Genomic DNA, 24,204 nt, shown 5'->3' on the forward strand with positions numbered 1-24,204 from the left:
TGATTGCCGTGCATTATTCTCCACATATAGCGCGATCTGAACCCTAAACACGTTTTGTCCACTTTCAAGGCATCGCAGGTTCACGTTTTACTGCAGAAGCCGACAAGCGCCCTTGTTGTTTTTGAACAGAAGCCGATAAGTCCATTTTAGCGAATCTGTATTCAGGTCAGGTCACAAGGCTACTTTCACTTTGAAAAGATGTGCTAGCTGAGAGGAGTTTCGTCAAAGCTGACCAAAAGTGATTGAGGTTGGATAATTTGATGAACCTGTGATATCTTCTTCAGGGTTTTTCTTCAGCGTTCAAACGTTTTTAACGGAACCTTGCAAAAGCAGCGCGTTACAATGGTGAGGGAAAAGCTCTGTGTATTGCGTGTAATCACATACATACAGTTTATGATCACATCAACAACGTTTGTCAGGCATCTACATTGTCATCTGAAAATATTACAAAGATTAAACAAGTGTTTTTTTAAACTCTAAAACATGAAATGTGGAGTTATCTGCTTTTGCCAAAAAAAACACTGTTGGAGTTATCTGCATTTGCTATAAAACAAACTTTTAATATGTAAAAAAAAAAAAAATTCTTTCAATTAACTTTAATTTTGTAAATTACCTGTATTTTTTTAAGTTATTATTACTTAATCAAAACAACCCAACTGCAGTTTTATTGATATTACTTGGAATGCACAATAAAAAAAACGTGATTTCTGAAAAAAAATACAAATGGAGTTATCGGTTTTTGCAAATTAACTCTTCATATATAGGCCTATAATTTTGAAACACAAATAGTAAATGAGGCTCAATCATCTATTAACAAACGTGTGTTTATTTTATCACTTCTGTCAGTGAACACGCAGCCTGCAAAACACTAAAATAAACATCAAAGAAATAATACAGTTAAACAAGAAAGTAGCCTAAATAAGAAAGTTAAATATACCCTGTCTACCGGACGCGAGAGGTGCGGCGCGACACAAAAAAATACTATAAAACTCATTATAATCAGTGATGCTACACTGGATGCGGCACGACACGACATGACAAATCCACAACAGTAAACTGCCTCGTCCTGTTTATGAGGTACTGACACAAAGTTCAAATGTCCTGTGTAGACAGACTCGTCCTGTGTAGACAGACTCAACCTGTTGCGACATGGCAGTGTCGCGTCCAGTGTAGACACGGTTCACTGTTCCGCCGCCAAGTAAGTGCATTAACTCCTCGTCTGCACGCACTCTTTTTGAAATAGGAATCATTCCCACATTTCTTGTTAACATCTTCCATTTATCGCTGGCCTGTCTACCGGACGCGAGAGGTGCGGCGCGACACAAAAAAATACTATAAAACTCATTATAATCAGTGATGCTACACTGGATGCGGCACGACACGACATGACAAATCCCCAAGAAATAGGAATCGTTGCCACATTTCTTGTTAACATCTTTCATTTATCGCTGTCTCGTTTGTATTTGGCCAGTTTGGAGAAAGCCTCACCAAACCTGACCAGCCAGGCGTTTGCGATCACGGGAACTTGAAGACACTTGTACAAACGCGATGGGTGACATGAATGTAGATGGCTCCAGATCGGCGATGTAGTATTCGGTTTCCCAACAAGGTCCATCGCCCAACACAAAATTAATTTGCTGAATGTAGAATAAACTGTATTTTCCTGCGCTCAAAACTGCCAATCTAAAGGAAACTCCATGTATGTCGTTTGAGGTAATTTGTGAATTAGGCTACCATAGACTTATAGTCTAAATAAAATTCGTATTATGCTTGTTATAGAGTGCGTGACGTCATGTGCACTATTGCCGGGGCCCAACAAGGTCCATCGCCCAACACAAAATTAATTTGCTGAATGTAGAATAAACTGTATTTTCCTGCGCTCAAAACTGCCAATCTAAAGGAAACTCCATGTATGTCGTTTGAGGTAATTTGTGAATTAGGCTACCATAGACTTATAGTCTAAATAAAATTCGTATTATGCTTGTTATAGAGTGCGTGACGTCACGTGCACTATTGCCGGTGGCAGTAGACAACCGTGGTGGTCGGTTATCACGTCACAGCCCTATACAGAAGTTCTCTTTATTGCTGAAGTGTACGATTAGAGCAAGAGGAATAACAAACAGTTATATAGCGAATTAATTAAACATTGAGCAGTGTCTGATAGGAAATTGGGTGTATTGTCTCGCTCTCTCACACAGTAAGTCATTTGTTAAGCACAAGTTTAAAAACTGAAGCATTATGACATAAAAGGAAGAACTATTTCACATTCTGCACTTCTAGGTCACTAAGCAAATAATCTAATTTGTGACATTGATCTTGTGAAACTTTGTACAGTTGGTCAGAGGTGGTTCTTCCATTAAAGCACAAGATGCTCTTTGGATCACTCTAAAATTCGTAACAGTAATTGATAACATTAGCCTTTGGCTTGATTGTGTTGTCAAACAGCTAATAATGTGTTGCTAACGTTACACAAACCATGTTCCAGCAAGTTGACGGGACTGGCATGTGTTTGTGACGGTAGAAAACGAGGCTTTTTCAAACCACATTTTTGAAACGGTCTTTGGTGCGCTGCAGTTTTAAGGAGAAAATGCTTAACAATAGTGTTGACTGATGTTTTTGATCATGTTTTGTCTTTATGCCTATTAAAAACACCAGACAGAGAAGTAAACGACATTAAAATCTTGATTTTCACCACAGGGTGGAAACGGATGCATTATAGAAGCATGTTCGTTATTGGTCACAGATATTACTTCCCTACTGTATATACATTACAAATGTACCTGAATCCAAATGTACACTAATGCAGTTATGTGTAATCTGTAATCTGTCTTTCTATCTATGCTAAGAGTTTAAATGTGTCAGAGATGGAAAATGCAAGCATGAGGAACTTCAAATATGCCATCAGCAGCCCACTTCTAAACCTTTCAAAAAACCTTTGTTTCTAATGTGGAGGCAAATTGTTGGTCATCAAGTTTGTTTTGTGTAGGAAACCACCATAAGTGATCCATTAACATTACGGCGTACGGTCTGTTCACTCACTGTGTTGGCTGTCATTCATGGGCTGTGTTCAGAGTGTTTTTAAGCTGCCTCTTCTACCAGCTCTATATATTCACCCTGTCATTTTACCTCATATAACCCTGCTGACTCAGAGGAGTCTGTGTATCCCAGTGTCTCATATTAAAAACCGAGAGCAGCTCAGCGAAGGGGCAAGAGCTGTTGTCAGAAAGAGCAGTTGTAGAATGTGGGTCAAAGATTTATTGAGCCATCTCCTTGTTAGTGTTGAGGGCAGGTGAGTAATTCCCTTATGTTTGCCACTTGTAATTAGTTTTTAATTTATTCTAGATGTTTCCTAACAGATGCTGAAGGCATTGGAGCAATTGGCATTGGTGCTCCATTTGTTATTTAAAAGGAGTAAATGTAATTCTTCCTCTGGTGATCATTAATGTGCATCCTTTGCACCGCCGTCTTTCTCTACCTTGATGTGACAGTGATTCTAGCAGATTTCCTTCTAATCCCAATAACGGTGACTTGTGTCTCTTGAACAAATCCTGAGGATTTATCCCGACTAAGGGCAATTAGCAAATTAATTCTCCCCAAAATAATTTTCCTTCAGGATTTTGTTTTTGTAGTGTGATAAACAGTAACAATACCCATTTTCTCCAACAAATTTTTGTTGTTTCATTTTATTAAATTGTTAGTGAATAAAACGAAACTTGTTGCAGATGTTTATGCACAGTCATTTAGTATAGACTGATTTACATTTTGTCAAATGTAAAAATTACACATAACAGTAACAGTTCAATAACATATATTTTCGAATCGGACACATTAACCTACTTTCAGTTGTAGTAATAGGGAAATTCAGTTCAGTTCATTTGTCAAATCTGTCTTCCAAGCTTTTCCAGTAAAATAAGTTTTTCTGTGATTGTCCAAGATTCAGTTTAGTCTAATTCATGTAAAAGAACCACACCATTCATTTTGCATGTACTTACATATATGCACTACCATTGTAGCATGATGCTTTAGAAATCATTCTAATTAGGCTTGCTGCGATTGACGGTGATACCGGTGTTAAGCCGCAACACCGGTTATGTCACTTGCCCACCGCGTCACCCACCTCCCCCGTCGTTTTGATTTTTTATAGTAATAAAAATCATTTAGTTCAGTAAAAGAACAGACACTACAATTAAAAACTGAACGCGGCTGCTCAATGCAGTTGAACGACAGTTGCATCACAGATCAGATTTCGTTTCTCCATCGAGGAGAGTGAGTCGAGCTGACTGACAAGAAGAGTGGGGTGAGACAGATTGAAAACAGTTGTGCTGCCTAATATTTTTGTGAAAACCATGATACAAAATTACATAAAATTATAGTTGCATAAACTACATAAACTATCAGTATTTATTTGAAATTACAACCTTTTGTAAAATATGGATTTTTGTTAAATATGTTTACTGTCTCTTATGGTCAATGTAATGCATCCTTCCTGAATAAATGTGTTAATTTCTTTCAAAAAGTAAAACTTTACCTCGAGCTTTTTAACAGTAGTGTGTGTTTTATTTTATGTAATATTTAGTTTGTTTATTTCACTGTGCCACTCCTAAATAGTGATGCTGGAAGCACTGGTTTGTGCTATGCGCACATGCATACACGCGTACATTAGGTGTTAATGAGCCATTTCTGTTGTCATTGTGGTAATAAAAACAATGACGTGCAATGACATTTTTGGACTGAAGATGCCGTATATGTGGTCATGGAATGCACACACTTAATTGTTTTTCTTGAAAGAAGTGGCTTAAGAATTTTTGGAGCATACAAAAGTGCCGTTTGTGACATGTGAAGAATGTTCCTGTAATTGCTTTATTGCAGTGTATGTGTATTGTTTTCTGTTCCATTCAACTGTACCTAGCATGGTGACGCCACTAAACCTGTGCAACCAGTCCTCAAATACCTGGCCCAAAGTGTAAACTGTTCCTTGTGCTGCAATATAACATCAGATCAAGCATTGCAAAATGTCTGGATCACAGAGGTTCCCATAGATGCAAGATTGCCGCCAAACTAGTGTTTCTAACTCTTGACTTTCCGTTCTATTCTGTTACGCTCCGTCAAAATGTTTTGGAGCGCAAGAGCGCATCTTTTGTAAACGTTCAGATGGAGACTAAGTCTGCTCAACCTGCACAAGATTCATAGTGTCTTTGAACAAGCTTAGCAACTTGTGAAGTAAAAATCTGATTCCACTATTTGCTGTTTGTTTTGTTCATGACATTTTTTTTGTCTTGTCTCTTAAGTGATGGGGATGACACGGTGTGTGTTTTGCATAATTTCACAACACTCATCACATTACTTCAGTGCCATACTCAAACACAATCGGAGTTGCGGTTGTTTCAGGACGAAGTTGGGAAACCGCCCTCCACCACATCCTGTTTTAGAGCCCTTCTGTGTTAATCATGCTCACTACTTTACGGTTGTTGTTTTGGTTAACCACAACTCTTGCTAGTGTTTTTTTTTTAAGCCATATGGTTGCCTGTGAATTAGCTTCTGCAAACAATATTTAAGTCCCATCTGTGGATCTCACTTTTTTTGGTTATATTAAACCACTTTTATATCTGTTATAAACCTCCAATATATATCATCTTCGATTGATATTCAGCTGCCAATCTGTGACTGCTGGTTGTGGTTTGTGCTTTATACTTTGGGTTGAGTGTAAAGTCTTGTGAGTGATCAATGAAGCAGGTCTCCTCTCTCACTGCAGGCAGTCCATGTCTTAACCGGCCTCCCCTGTGGTTTTCTTTTCCAGGTGCCATTCTCGGCCGATCAGAGACACAAGAGTGTGTGTTCTACAACTACAACCCCAGCTCGGAGAACCGAGGAAATCGCAGCAGTATTGAGTCTTGCGTGGGCGAGAAGGACAAGAGGCTTCATTGCTTCGCAACTTGGCGAAATGTGTCAGGATTGGTTGAAATAGTAAAGCAAGGCTGCTGGCTTGATGATGTCAACTGCTATGACAGGTAATCTCTAGGGGTTTTACGCCTGTTTGACATTACCAAGAAACCAAGATAGTCTGAAACAAGTAACTAAAGTGGGGAGGAAAAAAGGCCCATTTCTGATTAATTGACTGGTCGTTTTTAAAATTGATATATTCATTCAAAAAATTGGATGTAACAGTTTTATAGTTTTTTTTTTATTATTCATTGTCATAATGTGGACCATTGAGGGTTTAAACTTTAATTAACTTTATTCAGTGCTTGCTCTGACGAATTCACTGAATTTATTAGAATAATTCAAACTGGTAATCCAGCAGTGTATGAGGTAGGGATGTTCATTTTAACCGTAAGAATTTTGACCGATTAATACAATCAGTTAAACGGTTTAAAAAGTCATTTAATTATTAATTTTTTCTGTAATTTATCAAAATATTTAAAAAGGTTTGCTGCATGGTTAAAATATGCTATGCATATATATATATATATATATATATATATACACAGTGGTGTGAAAAAGTGGGGTGCGATTTGGGAAAAAAACAGTGGGGGATGCTTTTGAAAACTTTTTATGAAATGTTTTTAATACGACGGAAACTGTATTTAACTTGATCACAGTTTAATAAAAGCATTGTACGTTCGGCCTATTAATTGTAATGATTTCATTTCCACGGTTATTCAAACAACGAATAAATTATATAGAGAAAGTGAGTAAAGAACTCACTTTCAGCAGAGGCAGGGATGCATAGACCAGAGGGGGGGAAATCCCCCCATCCCCCCCGGCAAATGCACCCTGTATATATATATATAGCCTAGCTTTATTATGTTTTTCTCCGCTGGTCAATTCTAATTTAAAATAATCTTTGTCGGTTAACGGTTAACAATCGGTTAACGAGTGTCGGTTGTCGGTTAGTAAAAATAACCGAAATGAACATTCCTAGTATGAGGCTTTTTGACCTCTGTCATTGTTAATCAACATCATTTTAAGTGTCAGGTTCTGTAGTAACATCACATATTTCCCTCTGAATATCGAGTTTCAAAAATGCTGTTCTTTTAAACTTTGTTCATCAATCCCTGGGAAAAAAAAACTCGGCAACTGTTTTTAACCTTAATAAGATGTTGTTTTTTTGAGCGGCAAATCAGCATATTAGAATCATTTCTAAAGAATCATTTGACACTGAAGACTTAAAATTGTAATATTATTTCACAACATTTCTGTTTTTACGGTATTTTTGATCAAATAAATTCAGCCTTGGTGAGACTTCTTTCAAAAAAACAAAAAAACTTTAAAACTGTACCAACCTCAAATGTCTATGCTAAAAATAAAACGTGTATGCTTTTTTTTTTTTTTTTTAAAGCATTTTTTAACTTCAAAATTGCCTAAATGGTCTAAATTGTCCATGGTCAATTCTATGTACATTACAGAGAGATAACTCCACACATTAATTTAACCAAATACTTCCTTCTCAAGATTTCACAGTATTTCAGATAAAGGCTTGTGTAAACATGTTTCCATGTCGAGGTTTGGTTGTGAACCTTGTAACCTCCATCCATAATAGGGGAGATATTAAAAACAGTTTTATCAGCGCATCTGCCCCTATGCAACAGGTAGCACTGCTGGCAGATCAGGAAGTGTTTCTCCTGAACGAAGGTGTTTTGATAGCGTGCAAAGGCAGCAGCACTTCTCTTGTCCTAACATGCTGCTGAACCCGTTTACCTCATTCGTTGGAAGGATTTATGTTTTTTTTTCATGCACATTGCACTGCCATGTCAAGTCCTTAGGTAGCTAGGCAAGTATTGCAAACGCTTAATGGCACGTGTGCGTCGCTAGCAGGAACGGACTCACTTTTCTGACTAAATGCCTCTGGAATGTCATCCATTCCCCTCTTATTTGTTCATTTGCACCTGTGTGTGTGTATTTTAAGGATTATTGGTGTGCTGCTAAGCTTTGTTTATCTTCTTTAAGCCAACCTGAGAGCTCTGCTTTGATCTGGGCTGCCAGATTTGAAAAAGTATCTCTTTGGCACAGGCTTTTTCCGCCCATGTGTATTTATCCGTTTGTTTGCTCTCTAACCCGAGCAAAATCCAAATAAACCTTGCAGCATGCATGTCTTAATTATCTCCAAATGTAATGCCATCTTTATTTTATTGCCAAAATAATTTTTATGATTCAGAAAAAATAGTGCTGCCGATCAATCTTTTTTCATTGTTTTAAAATCAAATTAATTTCATAACATATTTAATTAATCAAATTAATTAAATGTAATCAATATGTACTGTTGTGCACTTTTGTTGTGTTTTTTGGTGAACTGATGAAACATTGAAAATATGTTGTCCCCTAGAAGTTTCAGTGGTTGGAAAAATGTACTGTTGTATTTGGTTCTACTAGTATGTCAAATTGAAATAATTCTGCAAATGTTCATAAAAGAACAACAGTTGTGAGCTGACAGATCTGCTTGATCTTTATCTTACAGCACTGAGTGTGTTGAGAAGAAGGAGGACCCGGATGTGTTCTTCTGCTGCTGCGAGGGCAACATGTGCAACGAGAAATTCTTCTATAACCCTGACATGCAGCCAGTTCAGAGTAAGGCTCCCCTCAGCGACACAAACAGCAAAGTCTTTAAGGGTATTGGAAGTTCTTCAGTTATACCCCTTCCTCTGATGTAATTGTGCTGTCAGTGAGAAACCCTCTGTCTTTGCCTCCACATAACCTGTATTAGCTCATAACCTCATTATCAAAATCATCAATTAGGGCTGGGCGATATGACGATATTATCGTATATATCGACGATGTCGTAAGTATCGCGATGTCGATGTCAACAGTCAGGTAACAGACGATTATCGACATTATTGGGAAAAAATGACAAATGATAAACCTAGTAAGTTGCAAAAAATATTTTACATAGCCCCATAATCACCATACAGGTCTTTTTGCATGCAAGAATTAAATAATTTAGTAGGAGGGTTGGGAATCGAAAAGCTATTCCAATTTCGTAAATCAGATCAGATGCGTAAGGTCAGGAATCAAATTACTTGTTATAAAATTACATTTAGATCCTGCTTCTCGATTTCTGTATGCACATTTATTGTGATTTCAAAAGATTCAACTGCAGGAAAACGAAATAGAACTCACTTCTGCACTCGCGCAATGTTTTCTGTGCTGCACACACACACACACACACACACACACACAAAGCGCACGCACAAAAGCCGCCTCTTATATACTCAAACACTGGACTGAGCTCTCTTTCTCGCATTCTTACACATTCGAATGGACCTGCTTCTAAATAAATAAAGCAGTTACTTTTATTTAGTTAAAAACGGGCCAAAAGAGACCTCCGAACTAGGCTACCAGAAAGGGGAAAAAAAACTTTACGTTTTTTGCTCAGAATTAGTTTTTAATCCCTGCATGATTTTAGTCATACATGATAAATATCAAATACGTTATAGCTTGACTACAAGTTTAAAAACAACGCTGCAATTGTTATAATCAAGGAAATTAAACTTACCATCATGAAATGTCTACACAGGCGATAATTACAAAAAGAAAGGAAACGTCGGAAAATAGGCATATTTTATTTAAGGCATATTTTAAGGCATTATTATATGACATCAACATGCATTTATCATTCTTACAATCACAAACTAAGAAAAGTAAAACCAAACTTTTTGGCAATAATTAAGACCAAACTGAACATGGTGTGCGTTTATGGTGCATGTCGGCAATGTTGTCTTGGCGGGGGCAGGGTGTGGTGGAGGTGGTGCTTAGGTAGATGATATTATCGGATATCGTGATATTTTTAAAGGCGATTAGCGATAAGGTATTTTTGACATATCGCCCAGCCCTATCATCAGTTACCTCGAAGAACCTCTCAGCCGTTTTTCATGACTGTTCATTTCAAAAATCATAACGGGCTCACTGCTTTTTCCTCTCCATTGTAGCTTTTTTTTTTTTTCTTCAATGTGTTTCATTTCCTGAATTATTTGTGTTGCAATCTTTTTTTTGCCACAATTCAATGCATATGTGCTGTGTAACTGTAAAGTGCATGTAGAGTCTGTACATCAGTGTTGTGTGCTACATGTTATTTATGGACTTTAATGAAAAACTTTCATTAAATCATGCACATTAGGAAGACCACTTACAATGTATGCACTTTCTCTATTACTGTGTGTTATGATATTTAAAATCCTTTATCAATGTTATTATGTTTATATTAAATTAACTGGCTTTAGGTACTGGTTTTCTAAAGTGTTATGGTGTGTTATGGTGTAAATGTTCATTATTATTTCCTGTTGGAATATTGCAGCTGAAGTTGGTTCTGCATGTTTTTTGGTCTGTTTTCAATATCCTTTTAAGAAAGTGAAATTGATAAGGTTCGTTTCTGTGAGCTATTTTAGTTTGATAGTATCTCATGGGTGTGCAATTTAGCTTTTGAATTCCAGTTAGTTCATTGTGCCTTCTTTCTATAGTTTTACCTTGAATTTAACAATTGATTCGGAAATATCAAATTACAGATTTGCTTTTAATCAAAAGATGTTAGGGACTTGGATTTATTCATTCATTTTGTTCAGATAATTTTATATTTCTTTGATAAAAAGATATGCTTATCTTGACCCAGCCACCAAATCACCACTGACAAAAGCTCTGTTAGTTACTCTGTACATTGACTCGTATTCATATCTTTTTTTGAAAATAATCATGGAGTAGCTGTAAAAGTTATCAGAATGTTTGCAAGGTGTTTTAGAGGCAGAAACGCATCTGTTTTTTTAATTATTATTCTTACCTTTAAGTAAACCATACGTTCCCATCAGTTTTGTTGTACATAAAAATGGAAGGCAACTTTATATTTTACAAAAAGTAGGCCTACTACTTAGTTTAGCATCGTTAAACCAAATTGTAAGGCTGAATCAGCTGTAATGTTGAATTTTTATGAGCGTTTGGGAACAGAGTGATTGAATAAATAGCAGTACTTCAGTTTTACATTGTTTCTCTTCTGAAATGTCTAAGCGTAACATTACCGATTTTGAACCATCTTCATCCGCTGCAGTAGATCCTCAAAATACATAAACTGAACATGAGCAGGGCTTCTGAACAGCCATCTATATTGAGCGATTCTGTAATTTGGCAACTCAGAGCTGTTTGGCGTTCATCCATCCATCCTAAAATGAAACATTTAGAAGATCGTGGCGCATATCATATAGAAGACATCAGTTTGCTTTGCTGTCTTTGGGCTTTCAACAGCATAACGTGCTCTCGCAGCCCCAGAGATGACCGTGTCTTTTAGATTACCGAGGCTGATCTGGTCGCTTTATCTCTTCTGAGTAAACACTGACATCAACATCCTCTTAACTAAATGAGGGATGGAGGCATGTCAGCGAATACAGACCCAGCGGTTCTAATCTACTGGTCCAGTGCTTTCAGCTCCCTGCAGGGTGGCAGTTGTACGTTTCAGCAATCGTGATTTATTATCTGCCCACGGTCTCTTGAAAACATGGCCCGATTTAGTTGCGTGCAGTTACTGGTTGCGCTCCGCCTGATGAGTTTTGACACTACAACTGTCGGTATCGGTGCAAATGCAGTGGGTATAAGAGTCTTCAGTACTTCAGTAGCAGAGGAGGTGGGGGTGTGTGTGTGTGTGGCGGGGGGGTTCTCACTCGTGCTTACGTAATGGGTCTATTTCCAGCACTGACACTCACTCCATATGGAATGATCTTGATATGAAATGCAAAAACCCACAGTGACATGAAGAGTTGCACAAAGCGCACTGTAGTTTCTCAGAATTCGCTTTCTGCGAGCATGGAGCTGTGTGCTTTTTATGACCTTGTGACCGGGTACTTTCATGCCCCATGGCTGCGTGTGACCATTCTGCCGGCTGAGTGGGGCAAGGGTGGAGTAGGGTTGGATGAGAGTGGGTTTGTTGGGGGTGGATGTCTGTGTTTTTTTTTTCTTGTGCTTGTGGATTAATCCAGAGTCCTTAACCCACTTCCAAGTCCATAGCTGGCACGAGAGAGAAGAAATGGCATCATGAATGAGATCTCTCTCTGCTGGACCGAAGCTAATACGGGTTCAGCTGAAGTTCGACCGGGTGGGTCACGCACATGGTCCGGTGGTCAGCCCAGGCGAATGGGAAAAACTCTGCCATAACATAAGAGCAAGGGATCACTGCATCTCTGGCCAGCAGCCACGGCCCAATCCGATCTCTGGCACTAGATGCAGAGAAACCAAGGGCCACCGTGTGCACTGACTAAGCATGTGTGCTATTCTCCCTCAAGCGCACACTCGTGCAGTTCCATTGAACCGCTCTTAACGGGAATTTGCATTTGCATAGAAGCATGTGCTTTGGAATAAATCTGTTTGCATAAGGCAGAATCTGTCAGCAGCCTTCAGGGAATCAAACCAACCTTGTTTCAAGGCTGCTGTGAAAAAAATGCAATTAGCGAGTTCAAAAGGTGTGGGACATAAAATAAGTATGCAGTGAGAGATTCTCAACGTACACTGTGTATCTCGTTAATGCGGCGTATAGAAGGTGTGTGCTAGACTTCACATCCGTCATCTGTTGTGTTCCTCTTGAGGGAATTAGGAGCAAACTCTCATCTGAGGTTCTGCTTAGTAATGCTAATGGAAGCTGAAGTCATTCTGTCAAATGCTGATGTCATTCCTTTTTACATTCATGTCACTTATTAAGCCAATAGAGATCGTAATAGTGTGGGTTTCCAAAATAGCATATATGTATTAGGAAGACAATTACAATATTTCTGGACTGATAATTAACAGCTTGTTGTGCCTGATACAATTAACCTTTTATTTTATTTATCTACTTGTTTTATTATCTATTTATTTTTATACATATAAAAGCTTTAATAAAAGTTTAGAATGTGGACTTTTTATGCATTTAGGAAATCTGATTTTGATTACTTTGTTACTTTGCTTTTTCATTTACAGAGAAATTGGAAATGTTCCCTTCATAATTTAAGAAATATAGTGATCAAAATAGGTATCTGTAAAAACGTCATGACCTATATCATGTCAGTATATTGTAACAGTCGTAACTGGTAGAATACAATAAGCAAGCATATTTGTATACATGAAAACTGTCATATGCACATGTGAGAAATCCTTCAAAATATTTCCTTATTTGTTTGATTTATTTGCATGGCTAAAACAACTGACAGAAGACTAAATGTAAATAGTGCTCATAACAGAATATAGGAATGTGTCTTGTGTGAACGTTTTCAAAATCAATTCCCAGTTATTCTTAGTCATATACGCTTTGGTTCCAAAGTTTGGGTTCAGTAAGTTGTTTTTGTTGTTCTTGTTGCTGTTTTATTTTTTGTTTTGTTTTTTTCAAAAGATACAGTAAAGATTTTTTTAACCACTTTTGACTTTCTATTCATCAAAGATTTCTGTGAAAAATACAAAAATATTTAGCAGCACAACTGTTTTCAACATTAATAATGAGAAATGTTTCTTTGGTACCAAATAAGCATATTAGAATGATTTCTGAAGGATCATATCACGTCATGTAATGATTGCTGAAAATTTAGCTTTGCCATCACAGGAATAAATTATATATTCAAATATATTAAAAAAGATTTTTTGGGATTATAAGTTATAATATTATTTCACAGTAGTACTGTTTTTAGTGTATTTTGTTCAACTAAATGCAGCTTTGGTGAGCAAAAGCAACTTCGTAAAAAATATTACCGACCCCAAACTTTTGAACAGTAGTGTAATCGTGCACCTATTAAAAAGCATTGATCGGTACTGATCTCTCTCATTCTTCTTCTCTCCCTAGCAACATCTAACCCCTTCACCCAGAAGCCACCACTGTTCAGTACCCTTCTGTACTCCATCGTGCCCATCATGGGCATCACCGCCATTGTCCTGCTCTCCTTCTGGATGTATCGACATCACAAGCTGGCGTATCCACCTGTTCTGGTGCCTACCCAGGTAAATTGATATCTCTACTGTTTAATGCATGTGTTTTGATTCACTTTTAGTAAAATGAGAGAAGTATTTCCATATTTTGAAGTGAAACACTAATGTCAGTGAATCACATGCAGCACAATGTTGCAAAACCCATCTGCTCTTATCACTGTAGCTCTTGAGTTTCAGTGTATCAGAACATTTTCATGCCACTAGAAACAGTGCTATTGGGAGCTGTTATTTCCCCTGGGCAGCACCTCCTGTTGATGTGAATGACAGTGATTTCAGGGATCTAATGTGCTCAATGTCACACTCACTTAAGCTCAAACACACTGTCAGCTGAAATCAAACTAGATCTGTCAGGACACGGTTGTGTTTCAAGTGCCCTCTTCTCCCACCAGAAAGACGAGATAACAGAATATAACACAAGACATGAGCAATCAGGTGACCTTTACCCGTGTGTGACTAGTGTTGAGATTCACATCTACTTCTGAATTACACAATAGATCTTTATAGATTTAGCTAGTGAAGTCAAAATCTGAACTGCTGGGTCAGCGTGAAAAAAATCCTTACTGTTTATCCTTAGCCTTGCAGGACATCTTTAGCAGCTCAGAGTAGATGCATTTATGTGTGCTGGGCTGATATATGGTCTGTGTGGTAGCACAAAGGATTACCTTAGTGTCAGGTGAGCATTTGGAATTCCCCGATTGAGTTTCAGGGTTATGTAGGCCAGCTCTGACAGATGAACCATCCCCATAGCGCTGCTGATATTGAGTATCGTGATCAGCCCAAACATGTTTTTGATATGTAGGGAACTTTATTAGCTCTTCATACAGCCGTCAGAAGGCCTCAGGGACTATTACAACACTTAGTTAATATGAAACTGCATTTGCACCTTCCCTAATGGTATATCAACTAGAAAAATTGTAGGGGTTTGACAGTGGTTGGGCAGGAGATATGGAAACATGGGGGGGAGGGGGGGTTTGGTGAAAAAGAAAGCCGTTTTGGAGCAAGAGAACATTTAGGGTTCCTACGCCGTTTGGAAAAGTATGGAATTTGATTTGAGTAATTTCCAGGTCTGGAAAAGTATGGAAAAAGGAAAGCAGAGTATAGAAAAATATTTGTATTTCCATACTTTTGCCCCTATTTTAGTTTTCTATAATAGAAAATTAAGAATTTAATGAAAATAAATTAATCATACAAGAAGTATCTTTTCATGGCAGCTGTTTAATGATTCTTTGATGATTGCCAAACACGACTGAATGAATTCAAAAATGCAGGTTATAGTCGGGTTTTGGGTTTCTTCTCACGATATTCTTAGGACTGTATGACAGAGCCTCTAAAAGGATGTTTGCAAAAATAAAAAAATATACAGACTTTTGTGTGCACACAGAAACTGAGCTTGATTGCGCCATCAGCAAATAGACTTATGGCCTTGAAATATGATGTACTGCTCTAAATATAGGCAAATTTTGAACAATTGTTTACAGTACCGGTCTTTTTTATATACCCTTGAACTTGGCAAATAGGACAAAGCACACAGCCGTATTGTGCCATCGGCCCATTTCGTCAACAAAGGATGCATTAAATTGGACATTAGTCCTTGATATTATCTATTTACCAAATTTTGAGCAAATAGATCTCTATTAATTCATGTGCATCCATGCTCTCATTTTCTACATAGTAAGATGGCAGTGACGCACAAAGGAAATAGGTTATAGTATATATAAAACTAGAAATTGTAATGCGTAAGCACTCGAACAAAATTCCCATACGCATGTGAATAGTTTCCGTGTGCATGCAAAAGTCTTTGTTTTTTTTAGGGGCTCTGTATGTTGTCACTTCGAGAAAATCAATGAATAAACACAGAGGACTTGTACTACATACCAAATATAAAGCTGAAAATAAAGCTTCAATGAATCATATATGTTAAATAAATATGGTCTGAAAATCTACTGAGAAGTTTGGACATCTGAGTCTGGAAAAGTATGGAATTTTCAGATGGAAAATGTGTAGGAACCCTGTATTTTGTGATTTATTTATTTTATTATTATTATTTTGAAAGAAATTAATACTTTTATTTAGCAGGGACACATTAAACTGATCAAACGTGACAGTAAAGATTTTGCATTGTTACAAAAGATTTATATTTCAAATGAATGCTGTTTTGAGCTTGCTCTTCATCAAAGAATCTTTCAAAATTAAAGAAAAGGGGAACAAATGGTTTCTGAAGGATCATGTGACACTGAAGACTAGAGTAAACTAAAGGCTGCTGAAAATTTAGGTTTGTCATCACATTATAAAAAAAAAACATTTAAAAAATAAAATAGTAATTTTAAATTGTAATAATATTTCACAATATTACTGTTTTTACTGTATTTTTGAGCAAATAAATGCAGTCTTAGTGAGCAAAATGATCATACTGGCCCCAATCCTTTAAATGTACTTTTTGTTTTGATCGATCATTTCGAATTCGAGACGAATTTTGGCTCTAGCTGTCACTCTACAGCGTCACAAACATTGCAAGATTGCCAGAAACGATTTTGTAACGTGTTGACAGGAAATGTGGCATTTCACAAAGTGCCACAAAGAAATCTGCTTGTTTTGAAATGCATAGAAATGTAATTTCTTTGAAAATCTGTTTCATCGACTAAGACATTTGAGTGCAGAAAAATCCTTTAGTGCTCTTTCTTCTTCAGTGATGAAACCATTACTGTCCAAAAGCTTGCTCACTGTCTGTTGATAAATAACATTTTGCTTTCTTCTGACTTTCAGAGGCACTATTATTACAGGGTGGTTGCTCCATTTGTGATATAACCTTTCTTTCTAGTGTTTAGTGCTAAGCTAGATGAGCTAAACTCTCACAACTTATTTGTACAGCTCAAGCTAAATACGAGTAACGTGAGAGCTGTCTGACTTGATATTTATTACTGTTTGCTCTTTTTATTTGGTTAAAGACTCCTCTCTTGTCTTCCTGTAACTTCGGCAGTTAGTTATTTTACTCACTGATATGATCTTTATAAACATTTACACTGCAAGGCGGAAATGCACGATACATCTCATTTAGATAGGCCCATCTTTAACTGTGCATGGTGGCCTGATGGTGGTTGCTGTGTGCATTTACATTGGCCACTTTATCAACATAGATGAGAATCATTTTATGATGCCGTTAGCAGTTGTCATCAACATTGTTTTGAATAGCTCTGATTTAAATGTTTCCCCATCAATTCTCAGGCCATTTTAAAGCATGTAGTTAAAAATAATGTCTTCTTTTGAAACATTTGGCCCCCAGCCTCCACTTTAGAGTCTCATACCATTTAGAAAGCAGAGAGTAGCTTCTTGATTATTTAACGGTTATTTTACGAGGACCCAAGACCTAACATGCCCCTCAGGAGAGAGAGCACAGTGTGCTTTAACTGCATTAAGTGCTTGGCTTCACTGTGAGGACGGGAATTTTTTGTTTCTGGAAGGAAAGGGCATTCAGGCAGCTACACGCATTTTGCAGAATTTCCTCTTTTTTTATATATTCATATTTTAGCTCTTATGCATGTGCCTAAACTCATTCCACATCTATCTTTACTTAAATCACCGTTTTTATTTTTACTCACCTTTTTTGTGCTTTGTGTTTTTGTTTATTGAATTAGACAGGAAATGTTTTGGTATATGGGGAGGGAAGACGTGCAAACTGCTGCACCACAGCTCTGAAAACACTATTTTCTTATTGTCATTTAGTTTTTAAGTCATGGTTAAAGTGTTCCTGTTCCTGTGTTGGTTGTCTGTCAAGGGTACAATATTATATTGTATCTATGAATGGGAATGCAGATCGGTTTTACTTGCTGAATGGTAACAATTTATGCCCGATTTTCTTTAAACTTTTGCTTTGAACTCTTTAAAATATTTTGTGTTTTCTTTTGAAATATTCGGAATTGTTCCTAGTTGACAGTTTTATTTGGTAAAGTCTCTCAGAATCTTGTACAAGTCTGGCAGTTGCTGTAACATGCAGATTTGGCCTCAGGTATAAGCGGCAACCGTTGAGTGGTGTCCTTGGGGCTGAAGGTTCATTCTTTTCAGTTATATTCACTTACACGATGTTAAAATCACAGACAAGTCAAAAAAAAAAAAAAACATGAGGCAAGATGTTTAATTGGAATATCTACTTGAGGCCCACACCTGCATCAGTCTTTGCTGTTTTATCTTGTGAAGCATGTGCTTTTAACAGCATAAGTGGCACCAAACAGAATTGCAAAAATAAAATAAAAAATCCCCAAATCATTGGTTGGACAAATAGATTGTCCCATCCCAAACACAAGCCATTGGTTGAGTAAATGTTGCTATGTCAGGACGTTTTCAGACAAGAACGACCTCTGAATGCCTTACTTTTAGTCTCTGCACAGTAAAGTAGAAGAAAGTATTTTAACTTTAAAAAAAAAGTATAACAAAGTGGTGTTCCTATCTTTTGGCTTGACATAAATGTTAAATCTTTTGGACAGACATAATTGGGTTAACCTGTAAAATTGTATTGTGTTGGCCAGCAAGTGAAAGTTCCTACAGAAATAGTGAAACACATTTATTCGTTCTTAAAGAAATCGTTAAATTCCCCATCACGTCTTTCCATCTCATATACGTTAAACTAAAACTAACACTTGATTTCCTCTTTCCTTCCTCAACTAGCACGCCTTTCATATAATGATAGAGGTAAGAGAAGCCTGACTCATTCATCTATTTTTATTTTTTTTCAAGATTATGTTGGAACCTCATTTTAAACCTTTTTTTTTTTTCATTGATATCAAAAGCACCCCTTTGTTTTTGTTAGCACATTTTCCTATAATATCCCACTGGTTTTATTTTGCGTTTATCCCTGCACATTGCCTCATCAATCTGTGATGTTCTGACTTTCAGTGCACGGATAACAAAAACGAAATCCTCTCTGATTCAGGGGATTCCGGCAGAGATCCCTTGATTTAGGTGCATGGTAAAATGGCAGTACTGAGGTTAAAAATGCACGTCTCCAAGCATGCAGCAAATGTATGCAAAGATGAATGTTATGAATGTGGGAATGGGGAACAGCTTAAAGTGCTTTTATTGTACTTAACCTATAAAACATTTGCAGTCATATTGAAAGATTCATGGCAAAGTGTCATATTGCATCAGTGTCACCCCTTGGACATTCTCCATTTCAGCACACACAAAATACACATGAAAAATCAGTGGGTTGATACCTTTGAAAGATGTGAGGCTGTGGGTCTCTGCGGCACTCGTTTGCAGTTTTGGCCAGAGAGGCAAAGCTTTTAAAAACTGGAATGAACTAAGATTATTCCCTGATGAGTCCTGAGCTGTATTTACATTTGCATGAATGTGCTTCTTGACAGATGTTCGTCCATGAGCTAAATAAATTTACAAGAGCAAAATATAAAAATGCCTTGCTAGTTTTAAAACTAAAAGTATTGTAAAACTGGATTTTTCCCTCCCAGCAAGTAATGCAGTGGTATAGTGATAATATAGAAATCACTTTCCATATCACACTAACAGTGAAAGCAGCCTGTTTTCTTGGGGCTAGAAAAAAAAAGTTGAAAATGGTCAGGAAAAACTGAATTATGGCCAGGATATTTCACTTTTAGACCAGGAAACCTTGACTAACATTATAAGTGGACCTCAGGGGGAAATAAAATGCTGCAGAAGTGTAAGATATTGCCCTTTTTAAACCCTTTTTAAATCGCTTTGTGTTCCCAGAGGGTGATTGAACCGTAATGTTGGGCAGCCCAAGACCAAGTAAAGGAAATCAACTGGTCATTCAGTGTTTCTGGAGCCAAAGATTGTTGCCTGATTCCTCTTGAGATTGAGTCCATCCTGAAGGTTTAATACAAAACATCACATTGATGCTTTTATCCACCTGTGTGCCAGTACTGATAAGAAACACTCTGGCACTAAGAAGTCCATTTAGTTCTGTAAGGATTTAGCTCTGCATTACATTGTATATATGCTGCCTACGCTTCCATTTGTTACAGCAAACCGTTGTGTATTGCTTTGGTCTAAATGTGTCTTCCAAATGAATTCCTGTATGTAAATAATTCACAAGAGATCAAAAGCCCACAAAATTTTCAAGGCCCCAAATTTTCAAGCTATCCCAGGTGCATTCTGTGCGTTCTTCTTAAAGTATAGTCTTGGTAAATAGTCATGGACCTTAGGGTGGCTTTCTCAACCCTCTACATTGCGAGTAAATCACTCTCATATGCGACTATATCTTCACTCTGGGCGACTAAATGATGTCTAATATTAGCCAATGGCTAATCAATTCTCAGATTTTACTCGCCAGTGTGTGAACTAGCCAATGGCGATTCAATTGCCAAGGTGTCTGTTGAGGGTTGCTTTCTGTTAGGTGAGATAAATCTTATTTTTTCCATACATATTTATAGTAGACTTAATAACAGTCCTATTAACAGTCCTAATAAAAAAAGGTTTAATTTAATCAATGTATTAAAAACTATTCAGACATGAATCAATATAAACATGTCCATCAATGAATGAATACGTCTGAATTGAAGGTATTTGACATATCACAAAATAACGAAGCCGCGTCTTTGAGTTGTCCTTGTATGCTGAATTCAAAAACAAACTGACTGTGACCTGATTGATACAGAATGTTTGTGTATAAAAGAAAGCAAACAACATATCTGAAGAAGTATTGCTTAAATTATCTTTTTTTTAAACCAGTTCACCAATTCAAAGTATAGGCTGAGAAATGAGAATTAAGGACATCAGTGGTATGAATAAATACCTGTATGAATGCTTCACATGGGAGTCACATGCAAAACAATTGTCTCCACTGGACTTTTGCCACTGGTCTCTTTATTTTCAGGCACTGAATAAACCAAACAACTCCAGTAACCTGCACTCTGACATACTATATCTGCCACAGGCGTCTGGATAGACAGATAGCCCTCTTAAATTACCTGTGTTGTTTTTCTTTTTCTCTATTTTAGAAAAGGAATGCTTTAAAAATGTCAGTCTGTGCCTCCATCAACGGCCGCTGCCCCAGGGGCAAACACTTCCCGTAAGACCTATTGTCGTCATGTTTATGACTGGTGTCTGCTTAGTGACTGACGTTTAGGCAAATGGAAAAGTAAGCATGACCCTGACCCGTGTGGGTGTAGGTGTGTGAGGTCAGTGTGAGGGTTGTTTTCTTTACGTGCCCCTCAGGAGCTCAGTCCCTCCCATACCTCCATTCTCCCTCATTTTGCGTCGACTCTCTCGGTTTGTGTAACAGCAAAGCATTGCCATCTCAGAAGTACTTGCTTTCTCGCCTGCGTCCTCACCGTTTCGTGTTTTTCTTCTCTGCGTGATGGATGTTCTGTTCTTTAACCTTGTCTCCTCCCACCCACAGTCATGCGATGTACTTTTCTCCAGCATTTGTTTCCTTGAGGACTTGGAAAAAGTTAGTTAACAACCCAGATCCATATGCTAAGGAGTCTCAGTTCAGAACAATCGTGCCCCCCCCCCATGTTCAGTTGGTGGAAATGTAGGCCACATATAAAAACATGCCTGTTCTGCATTTGTTCTACTTTTGCCTGAACTCCAAACCACAATCCAGCAGGTGCTCTGTGGACAGTCTTTCTTCATCCTACCTACTTATTGGGCATTTGTTTCAAAAGGAGGCCAAATGAAGCTCTTTTTCTCTATTCAAGCACATAGGACTAACAAAGGGAAGTAGGTTGTTACAGAGTTTTAAGGGGAATTTCACAAGACACCTGTGAAGAATGTAATCGGGTAATTTGTCTTCCAGCTATATTTTGCTTATTTTTACTTATATTTGATTAAAGAAAAAAGAACATGGTTTTTAGGACCATAAAGAAAGTGTTGCAGTGTGGAATTTAAGTTAAGTTAAGTTAATTAAACAAATTGTTGTTTTATATACATTTTTAAATGTTTTATATATTTTTATCTTATATAAATAAACACATTATATATTTATATAACACATATCTGTACTTTTTTTTTAGAAAAAACATGTATTTATTCGTTTATATACTGTATGTATTACTATGTATTGCATTTATATTTATATATTGCAAAAATATATTTTTTTTTAATGTGAAAATTGTGGATTCACTCTTTACGTTTTGGAGAGTTGTATGCCAAGTACAGCAAGCACACCGGCAGGGGTTGGATCCGTGCCTACAGATGCCATCTATATTGCTTTCTTGCACTGATTCACTTGAATAATTGGGATTAGCTTATTTGATAAGCGGGAAACAGTTTATTGTGTTTTGCTGACAAAGGGTAATTGGTCAGAAAAGGTCATGTTGGGTGTAAGACCAGGTTTGAGCGCACTCTCGTGCATTTAGATGAACTACTAAATGTCTCTGCTTACATAAGGCATGTTCAGAAAGGTTCAAGCCTTCAAGGTGTAATGGCATGCCAGTGTCTTTCACGGCACCCACAAACTAGGTCAGCTGCTTATCAAATCTGTGGTCCACTTACAGAAGCTATGGATTATGTTTAACAAGCTCTGAACTGCAACTCCCATAAGCCCCTTCTGTCCAAGCTTTATGCAGTTCAGCTGCATGACATGGTCCACCTTTACCCCATTTAACACACCACAACCAGTATTATTTGCATGTTTTTTCATAAGGTATGGTATCTGTCACAATAGAATTTATTAGAGCCCGACCGATATATCGTTTTGCCGATATTATCGGCCGATATGAGCCTGTCGCCGATATATCGGTATCGGCGAATATGCCGCCGATATGAAATTTTTTTTTACAGAACATATAATGCAGATAAAATGCTTGAAATGGTATAATTACTTAGTTTGTCCAGCAGAGTGTGCTCTATTGTTTGCTACTGGCGACCTGGATGAAACGCTTTAAAGCTTAAGTCTATGGAAAACCATTGAAACTTATCGGTATCGGCCCCAAAAAACCCATATCAGTCGGGCTCTAGTATTTATAATGGCCATATGAGACCCCTCAGTGTTCTCACAACGTGTTACAATCCTAATGCAATGAACAGGTGTTCTGCTGGGCTTACATTCTTTCCACTTCCCTTTTCTTATAACAATGGGTGTGGTCCATTGTAAAGTGCTCATTTTACTTAAAAAAAAAAAAAAAAAAAAAAAAAAGTTTTTTTTTTTTTTTTTTTACGATAGTAACAGTTTTATTGTTGGTGATTAATGGCTTAAATTCATGCAGTTTCTCTTCTGAACTGAAACTGTGTTGTTTTGAACTTGTCTTACACTAACGTAAAAAATGTCAGGGTTTTTAAGATTGTATTTTTCTGTTTTTGAAAGAAATGAATACTTTTATTCAGAAAGGACACATTAAATTGATCAATTTAAAGTGAAGACGTTTATAAAGTTACAAAAGATTTCTATTTCAAATAAATAATTTTCTATTCATTAAAGAATCCTGAATAAATGTATTACGGTTTTCACAAAAATATTAAGTAGCACAACCATTTTGAACTTTGATAATAATAATAATAATAATAATAATAATTGTTTCTTGAGCACCAAATCAGCATATTGAAATGATTTCTGGAGTAAATCATGTGACACTGAAGACTGCTGAAAATACAGCTTTGTCATCAAAGAAATAAAATAAAAAAATGTAAAAACATTAAAATAGAAAACTCTTATTTTAGTTATTGTAATAATATTTTAAATGTTATGTTTTACTGTCTTCTTAAAAAGTTCCCCAGTCTTAGAGAGCAGAAGAGACTACTTCAAAACATTTTTAAAAATTCTAACCAACACTAAACTTTTAAATGGTAGTGTCTATAACACAGGATTCCAAAATTAGAATTTCCTCCATGTTTGATTTTCATCCAATAAGTTATTTTGGATGTTTTAAGCCTTTATTGGTCAAACAATTTTTCTCTATGCCAGTTCACAGGTCAGAGTTTATTGTGTAGCAGAAGACAAAATCTTTGCATGTGCTTGTGTACCCATTCCCCTTCGTTTGCATGTATATGAGTGGAAGTATATGAAATTGAATATAAAATCTAGCATGAACCCTTAACTCCTTTAAAGTGGGAATCACAACATACCAGTGGCACCAGCAATCAACGTAACAGAGAGGTTTTATTTAAAGAGTCACGGGTTAATCCAGGGTCTTCTTTCCAAACGGTGTCCTTCTGTAATGGGCACTTTGAATGGCCCTTCTTTGTACACGCATCCTATTGAAATAACCTTATGGTGGTTAGTGATGGCACTGCATAGGTTGTTCAGAAATCAGCACAGCCAGCTTGTGATTTAGAGAGTCGCTGTGAAACGAGCTGGGTGACGATGGTCTCCAT

At 37.0% G+C, this 24,204-nt stretch overlaps 1 protein-coding gene across 2 annotated transcripts in view; it reads left to right on the forward strand.

Annotated features, from left to right (window-relative positions):
• The window catches only part of LOC107673126 (activin receptor type-2A-like), a 49,123-nt gene that overhangs the window by 14,752 nt on the left and 10,167 nt on the right, over window positions 1–24,204 (forward strand). Inside the window, exons 2-4 of one of the 2 annotated variants that reach the window (XM_016466599.1) lie at window positions 5,798–6,008; window positions 8,456–8,607; window positions 13,778–13,932. In XM_016466599.1, the coding sequence (XP_016322085.1) occupies window positions 5,798–6,008; window positions 8,456–8,607; window positions 13,778–13,932 (518 nt within the window). The remainder of the gene's footprint in view (window positions 1–5,797; window positions 6,009–8,455; window positions 8,608–13,777; window positions 13,933–24,204) is intronic. The other variant, XM_016466600.1, reaches the window with a different exon arrangement.

The sequence above is a fragment of the Sinocyclocheilus anshuiensis genome, unplaced genomic scaffold (genome assembly GCF_001515605.1).
Source record: "Sinocyclocheilus anshuiensis isolate Anshui unplaced genomic scaffold, SAMN03320099.WGS_v1.1 scaffold496, whole genome shotgun sequence".
NCBI lineage: Eukaryota > Metazoa > Chordata > Actinopteri > Cypriniformes > Cyprinidae > Sinocyclocheilus > Sinocyclocheilus anshuiensis.